General features: G+C 37.3%; 1 protein-coding gene across 2 annotated transcripts; it reads right to left on the bottom strand.

Annotated features, from left to right (window-relative positions):
• Positions 1 to 282: 282 nt before the first annotated feature.
• prrg4 (proline rich Gla (G-carboxyglutamic acid) 4 (transmembrane)) lies at positions 283 to 12,799 on the bottom strand. 2 transcript variants are annotated; one of them, XM_017465905.3, is made up of 7 exons: positions 12,200 to 12,799; positions 11,203 to 11,315; positions 7,089 to 7,252; positions 6,816 to 6,843; positions 4,493 to 4,616; positions 3,047 to 3,232; positions 283 to 1,139 (listed from the first exon to the last, which is right to left on the bottom strand). In XM_017465905.3, the coding sequence occupies exons 2-7, from the start codon at positions 11,303 to 11,305 to the stop codon at positions 1,112 to 1,114; spliced, it is 633 nt and encodes a 210-aa protein (XP_017321394.1). In that variant the 5' UTR covers positions 11,306 to 11,315; positions 12,200 to 12,799; the 3' UTR covers positions 283 to 1,111. The 2 variants fall into 2 exon arrangements, with proteins under 2 accessions (XP_017321394.1, XP_017321393.1); XM_017465904.3 differs by lacking the exon at positions 12,200 to 12,799 and adding an exon at positions 11,673 to 12,163.
• Positions 12,800 to 13,798: the final 999 nt, after the last annotated feature.

Raw genomic sequence — 13,798 nt, 5'->3', positions numbered from 1 at the left:
CACAATAAAAGGTAGAAAAATGATTTATCTTGGTTTAATTTTTTTTTTTTTACCTCACAAAAACCTGCCATTTTAACAGGGGTGTCTAGACTTTTTATATGCACTGTAAATTAAAATATATTTTGACATTTTGGGCTTGGCCCAATTTTTTTGCCTAGGAGTGTAGATACTAAAACAATATTTTAGTCATGTATAACATGTAAAACAAAGTCATGCAAAGTTGCATTTTAAGGTAGTGTTGTATGTAATGTGTTGGTATACAAAAAACAAATTATGCTGGTGTTAATTTATTCATTTTATTATTTTTGTATTAAACATATATTAACTATCTGCTATGGAAAACAGACATAATTATCAAAACATTGAAAGCAAAGAAAAAGTCAGCCAACAAGGAGGAACCTTTGGTTGACCACGTTATTTCCCCAAAACCACATCCTTTTGCTCGAGAAAAAAAAAAAAAAAAATGGCTACATTAATCTCAATTAATGGAACAGTGTTCTGATTTGTGTGGCTATATTCAACAGACAGGACAAAAGATGAACAAAATAATGAGACATAATTAACAAAATATAAAGAAAAAACGTGTCAATTATAAGCACATCAACAACCATTTTTATATTATATATATATATATATATATATATATATATATATATATATATAAAAAGAGGTAAACGAGGTAAAGCTGGTATTGTTTAGTAGGTCAGTGTTAATGGGAAACAACTGAGTTCTATATGTATTATTCACAATTTTATTAATCAACTTTCTTCACTATTTTCCTTCATCAAAAGCCCTCACAGACACATGGAATCAAATGCATTATAGGCTATTGGCATTTAGCATAATCTTAGTGTGCTTCATTCACAAATGTAAACTGAAATGACCTGGCCAACTATCTACTTATACAGCACTGCAAAATGTAGGCGCAATCAAATATTAGATAAATTAAACGTTTTAATTAGTGTAAAACCAGTACACTATAGACATTATTCATAACCAAGCCAGCTCTATAAGTGATTCTGAAACAAAACATAGTTCATAACACCACATTACAGTTTCTGGTTTAAATTAAGAAACACCCAATCCAGGTTTATTTGATGACAGGGTTGGCTTATCGTTGAATGGTGCCTGGTCTCGATCTGTGGAAAAAGATATGATAGTTTTGTAATTAATCACAGAGGCCTAAGCATCACTGCATATTAAAGAAGATATAATGAAGTTTAACACGGTTGTGTATGTATTGATTGATGCATATAAGGATGATCAATGTATGTACAGCAGGTATGGAAAATATTCTAAAGCCCGTTAGTTTTCGTTTTTTGCCATTAATCTACAAACAATAACCCATAATCCGTCCTTCCATCCACTTTCCATACAACTTATCCTACACAAGGTTACAGGGAGCCTGGAGCCTATCCCAGGCATCTTGGGGCACAAGGTGGGGGACACCCTGGACGGTGTGCCAATCAATCACAGGGCACAAATGTGCGCAATCGGACAATCTGGCTTCTGTTTAGCCTACCATAAAGGCCTGACTCTACCATATACCATACCACTCTACCATAAAGGCCTGACTGATGGAGTATTTCCGAGATGGGTCTCCCATCTCTGCTAAGGACTTCTGAAGCTCTGTTAGACTGGCCATTGGGTTCTTGGTCTCCTCCCTGACCAATGCCCTTCTTGCCTGTTAATTCAGTTTTGAAATGATGGACAGCTCTAGGAAGAGTCCTGGTTATTCCAAACTTCTTCAATTTCACAATAATGGAACCCACTGTGCTCCCGGGAACATTCAAGGCTTTAGAAATGGTTTTATACCTTTATCCAGATCCACGTCTTGGAGGTCTACAGAGCGTTCCTTGGAATTCATAGCTTGGTTTTTGGTCTGACATTCAAGGTTAATTGTGGGTCCCCCCCCACACACACACACCCCTTTCTAAATCCCTTAAATCCCCTTTAGTCAATTTCTATAGACTCTTCCAGAGCAAAAGGATGCACCTGAGCTCTTTGGAGTGCCTAAAGCAAGGGTCTGAATACTTATCTAAAGGAGATATTTCAGTTGATGATTTTTAACAAATTTGCAAAAAAGTTCTCAACACACGTTTTTGCTTCGTCATTATGGATTATTGTGTGTAGCTTAATAGCCAAAAAGTCAATTAATCAATTTTAAATGAAATCTATAACACAATCAAGTGTGCGAAAAATACAAGAGGTCGGATTAATTTCCGAGCCCACTGTATGGCTGGAGAGATAACGTATGTATGGACAGACAGATGGATGTAAGGATGGATAATCATTACATGAACATTGATATAATGGGCTTCTTTAGAAAGTAGCATGTTACCAATACTATATAAAAATGTGTCAATTAACGATAGAAAAGCCTTTAAGTTCAGCACTACAGAAATCCTCTAAAAAGTGATGCAGAAACACTTATCGCTCTTCCTCTAAGTGAGTGTTCATGTCATTTTGAGTTGACCTGTTTCGTATGGTTGTGTGTATTACTTTATAACTGCTATTGATAGGCATTCCTGTTAATAATGTGAGGAATTTAGTGCTGGAATTACAGTCTGAGTTTTCAACATGACCAACTGCTATCATTTTCAGACACATTATAGAATGTTAACAGACACACACCTGAATAACGTTTAAAAATGAGATCCCATTCAGTGAAAATTAAACCGTGTGTGTATGGAAATGCAGACAACCAATCAGATCGCAACCTTCGAGATCCTGAAACTTGTGGCCAGAAAAGTGTACAAGATATCAGATGAGCATCTAAAGTTGAAATTAGGGTCATACTAACTTTCAGCTTGGTGTTTGTTATGACAGGCACCTTTAAAATGCATGTGATACTACACTATGCAAGATGCCTTATTGATAGCGTGTATTGATAGTTTGTATGTGGCACAGCCTACAGGAGTAAAGTCTGTTCAGTGTAACCGGACAGCAGCAATTCCATGTGTATGATTTTACATGTGGTTAAAAAAAAGGCATTTAGCTCAAATCATTAGTGTGAACGTGCATGTGCATCTGTGTGTGTGTGTACCCAGGATATGGCGGTGGTGGAGCATCGTGGGGTCCAGTTATAGCAATGGCCTGCTCGTATGAGGGGAGACCATGTGTTTCCATTTCATCTGATAAAGGAGGAGCAGGGATGGGGTGCAGTGACACCTCCTCTAGCCTCCTAATGATCACAGAGGCATTACTGCGTCTCGAACGACTCCTGACGGGCCTGACCATGCATGCGCGCGCGCACACACACACACACACACACACACACACACACACACACACACACACACACACACACACACAGTGACACAGTCCAGTTGTTAAATTGCAACATAGTTAAAAACATGGATATTCCAGAGAACAACTGTAGTGTTACACAAGCACTTATCTGGAGTAGACACTTGACAATTCTACTTCTTTAGAGAAGAACAACATATACATTGTTTTACTGTGCAAGCCACATAAATGTACCAGGCAGTGTTTCAAAGTTAGAACCAAGCTAACCAGAGTACTTCCCCCACACTGGTTTGACATTTACTGTAGATTCTTGTTCAAGATACTGACACAAGACACCAGTAGCCAACATTTAAATGACTTATTCTTTGCATATATTTGTGTGTTTTAAAGACAAATATTTTGTATGTTTGTAACTTTTACAGTTACTCCTTGTAATGATTTCTATCGAAAGTCAAACTATACTAGAGGAAACGTTGCCATCAAGCTACCTACCCTACCTTGAAGAAAGAATGATTCTTTAAAAAAAGAATAAAAAAAAAAAAAAATACTACAGCAAATGTTTATACAACTCAGCTGGTTTAAGCTTAACAAAGCATTCAACTCAAACAACTTAAAAAGGCATATAAAGTATGCATTATAGGCATACTAAAACATACAAGTCCTCAGTTCTGAGCTTCTCTCGGTTTGTACTTAGCACATAGATATAGCAGTGTCTCATAGCTACAGGTCTCTCGTGCGTAACTGGAATGTAGGTTTCAGTCTGGCAACACTTTGATGACTTCTAATTGCTACAGCAGCTGGGTTTGTTTACTTGTTTACCGAGTGTGTTTGTTACAGCATCTGCTAAAAAAAAAAATTGTCTTCTAATCAGGAAAAGACGGTATAAAAGGTAAACTGCAAGTATTCTACTCAGTATGTCAGTTTATTATGGACTACATACAGTAGTATTGTAGATTATATTTACTGATTATAGCTAATCTGTCAAATTAATCTGTGTAGAGACATGTTAATGAGGAACATGAAATAATTACTACCATAATAGCATTCAACAGCAGTGAGAGGCAAGGAACCTATTATAAAGTGTCTTTAGACATTTTACAAAACAAACAAACAAAAAAAAGTTTGATAACATCTGATGACCTCAGCATACCAATGTTAATGGCTTTGAGTACAATATATTGCCTTAATCTGAATGCCCTGCATGCATATTTTACTGTGACCCGCTTGTGCAGCATGTCCTTACTTATTTTTGCACTGCTTCTGGCAGGAATACCAGATCAGGAGCCCCATTATGATGATGGCCACGCCCCCTGCGATGATGCCGACCAACAGAGCAGTCACATCGATTTTCTGCCCCTGATTCTGAGCTGCAAATATAATTGAAAAAGAACATAACAGTGTAACCATGTTTAATATTTAGCCATAAATTCTAGTCATATCTAAAACGAATTTCTAAAAGCCTCATCAAATGCTTAGGATAGTTTTAAATAGTAGAATTGTTAAAACCATCAACTTATCCTTCAGTATTTTAGCAAACCAGCAAATAAGTATGTGGTAAGTATGTTCTTCTAGCTTGTTTTTTTGTTTCTTAAAAAACCCCATTTAAAAACACACTGCATCTGTGAATATTGTCCTTTAGGACTTGTAATGTCTTGTCACACGTTATACACTAAGGGTTTTAATATTAATGATGCAACTAACCGGACTGACTCGTTTTAATTTCTATAACATTAATGGAGAATTGGGCACAGGTTATAGTGCGTTAAGAAAATGAATGCTCATCTACAAACACAACAGAGGAAAAGGCTGGAAGCATAGGGGTGGACAAAAAATGATCATGATACTTCAAGATATTTTAAAATGACACACACAACATTAATTTCACTAAAGTTTGACAACAGAGTGCCATCAAAACCGAATCGCAACATTAAAAGGAACAAAATGGGAAATAAAATTGTTAATGTCCATCCAGCTTCCTGTCACTGTGAGAAACAGAGAACACAACTAGAATGGTTAGCTGTTGCAATACAGCTATAGATTATGAAGTCATGGAAACATTCTCAAGTGTGGCACACCAATCAAAAATGATGAACCTTTACTCATACATCAGTTCAGTTTCCTTAACCAAATAACTACATTCTGATTTTAACTGCCACTTTGAAGACAAAGCTGTAAGCAGATAACTGAGAAATAATACAGCGTGCCCAAAGTATTATATTGCTTCAATATAAGATAAGAGCCATCAATAGACTGTACAAATGTCGTCATATTAGGTAATAAAAAGTGGAGCTGGTTTGGGACTATAGATAAACAAGGAGCCAAGAGTTGTACACAGATAAGATGATGATTCTTACTGCTCTGCTTTTTTGCTTCATGAATATATGAACGGCCAATTGAAAAAGGAAAAAGTCTGTTATCAGATAAAATGTATATCGTAGTATATATAAATAATTGTCACCATGGTGACAGTTCCAGGGTTCCCAGTTCGATCTTGAGCTCCGGTTACTACTGTCTGTGTGGAGTTTCACATGTTCTCCCCACATCTGTGTGGGTTTCCTCAGCACATCCTAAAACACGTAGGTGGATTGGCTTATCCTCATGCCCAGTGTTCATAGAACAGCCTCCTGATTCACCACAGAATAACTTTCAAAAAAATAAATGTCAACAATTATTTGCTCGTAAATAGCCCATTTATCTATTTTTACTATCTTTTTTGTAAACATCTCACATAAACTGTCCTGTGCTTTGGCATCACTTCTTGATTCATCATTAATTTATTCATTCATTCATGCATCTTCAGTAGTAACTGCTTCATCCCTGGTGAAGGTTGTAGTGGATCCAGAACGTATTCTGGGGCCAGAGGGCAAAAGGTGGGAATATACCCTGAACGGGACACCACACACACATTCATTTACACCATGAGGCAATTTAACATAGATGATCCAAATCTCTTTTTGGGAGGTGGGAAGAAACCAGAGAATTCACAGGAAGCCCACATGGACACAGTGAGACGATGTGAAACTCCAAAAAGACGGTCATTTGTAAACATGCTGGCTTTTTTAAATTACAAACCTGTAATGTTTTATATCTGTATTCCCTGCACATTCCTGCAATTTTGACTACAACCCCAATTCCCCCCAAAAAAGTTGACACGCTGTGTATAATGTAATGTAAATAAAAACAGGATGCAGTCTTTTGTTGCCCCGTCCCAACTTTTTTGAGACGAGTTGCGGCCATCAGATTAAATTTTTTCCTTAAAATGGTACATTTCCTCAGTTTAAACATTAGATATGTTTTCTACGTTCTGTTGTGAATAACACATGGGTTTGTGAGATCTGCAAATCATTGCATTCTGTTTTTATTTACATTTTACACAGCGTCCCAACTCTTTTGTGGAACTGGGGTTGTAAAATACATTCGAAAAAATGTTTCTTGAGGTAGCATCATAATAAAACCTAGATTGTTTTGCAGCACTGAAAACGAAGAATAATAAAGACAATAAGCAAAATACACAGCAAGAGATAAATAGGTCATAAAACCAGTACGGACACACGTCGCTGACTTACCCTCTGTATACTTTTTCCAGAAAGCATCCTGTTGAAAACAAACAAAATGTCATACACCCAAAGACAATTTATTATCAACAGCAGTACATCAGCTCATTACACAGCTAACGATGATGTGTAACTCAACACGACAAACAAGTTTACCTATTCAGCAGGTAAACATGATAGCTTGTACGTTTATTACATAGGTGTGTTTTTGTAACGAGTCACAAAGTTGTTGGCACAGGTTTGGTGAAAGAATGTGTTGATTGTAAAGAAACCGAATTACTCAACTGTGTCTGGAATATTTTCAAAAACCTCACGCGCTTCTTCATAGTTGCACACTTCCTCGATACACTCTCTCTCCAAATTGCCTGGGGTGAAGATTTCAAAGTCGAATCGGTTGTACAGCAGGTGGCGTCCTAAAAACGTATTGGCCTCCTGTTCTTCCGTAAACACTGTCCAGAGCGAAAATAGCCGACATTACACATACACTATATGGGGTAGTACTGATAGTAGTAATAATAATAAAAATAATATTAATATTTCTGTTAATGAGTACACACTTCCTACCCACAAGGCATTGCGTTTTATATGCAAGTTACAGCCAGTTTCAGATTAATGACTGTGACCTATAAACTCATTAAGCTGTTAACACTTCTCACTGCCTGCATAAGTTCAGCATCGGCGAGAGTTCGCATAACTGCTCTCGTAACCCCTCAGGGAAAACACAGACAGATATTTTTAAACATTTCAACTGACATATATAATGGATGTAAAAAGTCTACACACCCCTGTTAAAAATGACAAGTTTTTGTGATGTAAAAAAAAAAATGAAACCAAGATAATCATCTAAGGACTTTTTCCACCTCCAGTGTGAAATTACAACGTACAATAAAAATTAAGTGAAAAACATTCAAACATTTTACAGAAAAATAGGCAAAAAAAAGTTACAATAACCTGGTTTCATAGGTGTGCGCACACCCTTTGATATCACGTTCAATAGCATGTTCAAAAGTAATGATCATACAGCTGTCATCAATAAAATTATTCTGATTAACCCCAAATAAAGACCAGCTGTTTCTGTAAGATTTCCTTCACATCTTCTTGGTTTCATCTGACTGCTGAAGCCATGGTCTACAAAGAGCTTACAAACGTGCATCGTATCTCACTTGTTGAAAGTTATCAATCAGGAGAGGGGTATAAAGGAATTCCCAAAACATTAGATGTACCATGGAACACCTTAAAAGGCAATCATCAAAAATGGATCATCACAGTGACACCACTGAGAACAGGACGCCCCTCCAAAATTTATAAAAGGGACAAGACACAAACTTACCAGGGAGGCTGCCAAGAGACCAAAGGCAGCATTAAAGGAGCTGCAGGAATACCAAGTACTGACAAGTACTGATTACTCTGTGCATGCGACAACAATGTCTCATGCCTGGGCTATGGGGTAGGATGGCTAGACGAAAGCCCTTTCTCACAAAAAACATCCAAGCCTAACGAATCATCCCAAACCATGTGGCAAAATGTGTTACGGTCTGGTGAGGTCAATTCCAAAATGTATAACAGTTCCATTCATTACAAAAGATGTCTTGGGTGCGAAAAAACCCCAAAACACAAACAAAAGAACACCATATCCACAGTGAAGCATGGTGGTGGCAGCATCGTGCTTTAGGGCTGCTTTTATTCAGCCAGAACTGGTAACTTATCAAGGTGGAGGGAATCAGGAATAGCTACAAATGCCAGTCGATTTTAGTGCAAAACTTCAGGTGTCCGCTAGAAAACTGAAAACGAAAATGAATTTCACCTTTCAGGACAACAACAATGACCCATGGCATACATCCAAATCAACAAAGGAATGGCTTAACCACAAGAAGATCAAAGTTTTTGAATGATATAGCCAGTGGCCAAACCTGAATCCAACTAAACATCTGTAGGGTGACCTGAAGCTGGCTGTGCACAGGAGATATCCTTGCATTTTGATGGATCTTGAATGTTTTTTGCAAGAAAGAGTGGGAAAATATTGCCAAGTCAAGATGTGCCACGCTTGTAGACTCAAAAAGACTGAGTGGTGTAGTTTAGGGGTGTGCACGCGTATGCAACTAGGTTAGTTTATTTTTTACCAAGTTTTTATTTTTTCCTTAAAAAAAAAAAAGGTTTGATTGTTTTTCCAATATTTTTTTAATACACTGAAGGAGGAAAAAGTTCTGACCGTATTTTGGTTTACATTTTTTACATAACAAAAACCTGCCATTTTAACAGGGGTGTGTAGACTTTTTTACATCCACTGCATAATATACAACAGTTTATCCTCATTGTGTTTGTGACATTAGATGGACGCTGTTTCTGAGACGTTTTTTAAAATGGTGTGAATCTTAAAAACCTTTGCCGAAAATCTGATCACGTACAGAGTGACCAAACAACAAAAAAGCTATTGAAATAAATTAAATATTGAAAACAATCTAGCAGTTTGGATGTTAGATTTTTTAATTAGGGATATGAGGAATTAAAACAAAATGTGGTTAGGTCAAACCTGCTGCTGTGTATGAGAACGACTCCCATTGATTAATAAAATGTTCAATTTTCTTTAAAATCCAATCATAGCAGTGAGACATAGACCCAAGCGGGCAATTTACAGTTTTATTGAGATAACTTTTTGATCAGTCATTGTATTGAAGGAGTTCAATCCAAACCTCAATAATTAAAAACAAACAAAAACAAACGTTTGGAAAGACATTGAAAAGGTCTATATTCCCAAAATATTCCTGCATATACACTTAATTAAGGCGCCTATTATTTTAATAGCTGGATTATGTTAAGCTATGTCTAATTAATTTGGATAAATTAATCATTAATCCGGATAAATTTGAAGACGCATCTTTTTCACTACGTTTCGGCCTTCCGTCCACACAGAGATGGTGTTTTTGTCCAGCGAAAACTGAGCTTTTTGGAAACGCTCTACCGACTGAACACATTTGAAAACACCGTTTTCACATGGTAGTGTGGACTGAGAAACCTGAGATATTCGAAAACTATGACATGTTTTTAGTCACGTGACACAGTCATGTAACACATTCAACTCAAAACAAACAAGATGGTGATCCAGTTTGATAGCTTCGTTAAAGATTAATGTCACGTTGTACAACCTTCAGATTGCATTTTTAAATAAACGCCTGATGGAAATGGCGCAGGCCAAAGCTTCCTGCGTTTTTATGCATTTTACGCAGAATAAGGACGTGAGTGTTTTCAGACGTTTCGGCGTGGACAAGCAATGTTTGGAAAACCATCGAAAGCGCCAGTGTCGACGAAAATGCAGTGTTCGGATCTATCCGGAGTAACGTAGACGTAACCTTGGCAAAATAAATCTGTACTGACAGGGTTCATGTTTTTTTTAAAATAGATATAGGAGTTCCTGACTGCAAATGTTTGAGAACCACATGACAAATCATTAATGAAAACATTCCATATTACTTAATACTAAGTGAGGCAACCTTAAAGTAGGGTTGTGACTTTTTTATTTTACTTAGTTTTACACTAGTAGAAATCACAAACCACCATTACCCCACAGAGTAGTAATTATTATTACTGAGTTCTTATAGTTATTAGTAGGGCTGGGTGAAAAATATCGATTGTCCGATTTTAAACCGACCTTCAACTTAACGAAACGATATCGATTCGGGAAATGATTTCTTGTCACAATGTTTGTTGCTCGAAGTAAAAGTAAAAAGTAGTTAAACATAATCGTGTGGGCCCTATTGTTAATGTAAATGTGTATTTCAGTAATATAGCTAAGTAGGAGGGTTTCAGTTACCAGCATTTAAATTAAAACAAGGATTCCAAGTAACATTTTAAATGAAATATTGATAACGACTTGATATTGAATCTAATGGAATCGATATCTAATCGAATCCATATAAATAAGAATCAAATCCCCAAAATTGGTTGCAATACCCAGCCCTAATTATAAGTCTATTTGACTGGTCCCTTGAATTAAAATTAAATTTAACCAAAACCTTTAATAACTGGAAAACTAGCAGGGCTATAAATAATGTCACCGATGATCAGTCAGTGGAAAGTTCAGGAATAAAACACTCCAATAAATAGACAGAATATTACAGTACACATTTAAATATACTTAATGAGCCTAATATTTGACGAGGCACTGTGAAGAAACTAACTATACTAAAGCAGACAGTGTATATTAGAAACAGTGTCCAGAAACAGGTTTTAAGTTGTGTAAACATGTTTAATGTAATCACAGTTTCCAGTCATTCTTTCATTCATTGTTTACTAGCCCTGGATAATGCGGGCTAGTAAACACACTGTGCTTGCTTGTCCTTACTGATTCGACTGGACTATACTGTAGACTTTCAGGTTTGTTGATATTATTCAAGTAACTCACCGGCATTTCTGTCTTCTACCTGCTTGGAGCTTTGTGTATCTCTCTCACACACACAGAGTCCACAGAAGGCGAAGCCACACAGCACAAAAACAAATATCAGCATTTCTGTCCAGCTGTAACAGAGAAAATAGTCGAGGGGAGAAACGGGTCACATGTTGTTCTGAGCCTACTCTCTCTCTCTCAGTCTACACGCCTCAGTCCGGCCTTTCTGTCGCCTGACAGGCATTTACATTTACATTTTAACTAAATGTACTTGTTTTGTTGTCGTTGTTTTGTCCTAGATAATACACAAACACGACAAAAATGATTTGAAATATTGAAAAAATGCGACGTTTAGTCCACTACGAGAGAGAGTAAAATAAACCTCCAAACACGGTATCTTTAGTCAAACATGAAACACTGTTTACGTAAGTTGTTATAAACAAACGTTTGGTCACGAGACGAAAATACCAAAGTTACAATAAACCTACCTGTTAAATCCTTCAGTCTAAATCCCAAAGGAGTTCGTTTTCAGTTCCGGTTAAAATTCCTCAAGTGTTTCGCTTTATCACTATTCTCGGTACAGTCGAAGAGGACTCATCGTGTTTCAGGAAGTTTCGCTTTAGATCATCAAATCCTGAACGCAGCACCACCACCACCACCTGTTCCATGGCAACGCGCCATAATCACTTATACTGTCGTGTTCAAGACACGCACGAGCGCCGAGGAAAACCGGATTATCTGCGCGTGCAAAGCGCACGAGTTCTAGGAACCGCATAAAAAAAAGGGAAGAAAGAAAATGAAAAGTAATCTACGCAACACCGGGTTCCGTCCTAAACCGCACCGACTACTACAGGACTTCAATTATATGAACATTTAAATCCATTCACGCGCTGAGTTTCTTCTCCCGACTCGCGTGCTATTTTTAGTACTTGAAATAGGTTATGGTGAGGTGTTTGAGGTGCGGCCTGTGAGGAGGAACCTACAGTATACAGACATGATGAGTCGATCTACTCACCTGGGCGAGAGCAGAGCAGAGCAGCAGAACTGAGAGGAGGAAATGCGGAGGAAACTTCTGTCGTCATGAACCAGAGCAAATCATGCACCAACGCACAACAATGTGAATTTGCCCATGAGTGAAATTATTGTGCGGATTAGTTTTGCGGCATATCCTGTATTAATGCGTATTAGGTCGATGTGAATGTAAACTATATATTCTCTCTCTGACTACATGGACAGCAGTAATCTAATTATTGACCTTACTCTGAGTAAAATTATAATGTGATTAAGGTGTTTACATGAGTTGCTTTTAGAATATTCCTTTCATGTACCCGTTTTGCATGTTCTAGAACATAGTTCGATTAACGTCACACGCCATTACGTCACCGCGCCACGCCGTCCGACGTTCCCTCCAGAATTTCACGTAATAACATACAGTTCGTCTTCGTTATGGTACTGTATACAGTTTTAGGTGGTTTTTATTAAATTTTTTTTACAAACGCTTCAAGTGCAGTTAATTATTTGTCATGCTGTACGTGCTAATAGACAACTGCTTGAAGCAGTGGGCTGCGTCTCAAACCGCGTATTTACCTTCTATATAGTAGTCGAGATGCATGTATTTCGCCTATAGTAGGTAAGGACGCGGTTTGGGACGCAGCCGTGCTCTCTTGTTTGACGGTCCGTAAAGCGGTTGAGCACTGCCGTGTGTGATCGTGTCCTGTCGCAAAATGCGGTGAAAACTCACACGATGTGATTAGTGTGATTAAGGTGTTTACATGTCTGTAATACACCTCGATAATGTGACTAAAACAGGAGTACTCCATATGTCTTAATTCGATTTGTGTTTACTTCGAGTATAACTTTAATCGGATTAAGGTAATTAAAAATTTATGTTTACATTCTAGTTTCTTAATCAGTGTATCGTCTTAATCGGGTTAATATTGGATTATTGTCCATGTAAACGTACTCTCTCTCTCTCTCTCTCTCTCTCTCTCTCTCTCTCTCTCTCTCTCTCTCTCTTCACTTTTAATTCAAAGTACTTTATTGGCATGACTGTTTACATACAATATTGCCAAAGCATTAATATAGATAAGAAAGGAGAATAAAACAATGAAATAAAACAATAGTAATAATAATTGAAATATAGCTTCAAGCAGCAATTATTGGGGTTCAAGCCGTTTAGGGCCCTGAAAGACGTTAAAATATATTACTTAATATTATGCGATCCTATAAACACCTAAATCAAAGAAAAACCCAGATAATTTAAAGAAATCTTGGCCTTCATTAAGCTTGTCTAATACCTGCTGAACATTGCTCGACCAATGGTGGACATGTTTTTCAAGATTCACTCCTCGTGTATGCTGATTGAACCATGAACAAGGACAATTCCTGCAAGATTTATTTATCAAGTCTGTTGGACCAATGGTTCCACATTCATGCAGAATGTTGAGAAAAAAATAATTTTCTGCTTCAGCTGATCAAAGAGTGGCAGCTCTGCAGTTCTGTTGATGAGAGAGGTCAGAGGAGAAAGTCCAGACTAATCTGAGCTGACAGGAAGGCTAGAGTAATTCAAATAGCCACTCTTTACAAACGTGGTGAGCTGAAAAGCATCAACGCA

The sequence above is a fragment of the Ictalurus punctatus genome, chromosome 4, assembly GCF_001660625.3.
Source record: "Ictalurus punctatus breed USDA103 chromosome 4, Coco_2.0, whole genome shotgun sequence".
Taxonomy (NCBI): domain Eukaryota; kingdom Metazoa; phylum Chordata; class Actinopteri; order Siluriformes; family Ictaluridae; genus Ictalurus; species Ictalurus punctatus.
Note: the sequence above shows the minus strand (reverse complement) of the source record. Positions and strands in the feature narration are given on the sequence as shown.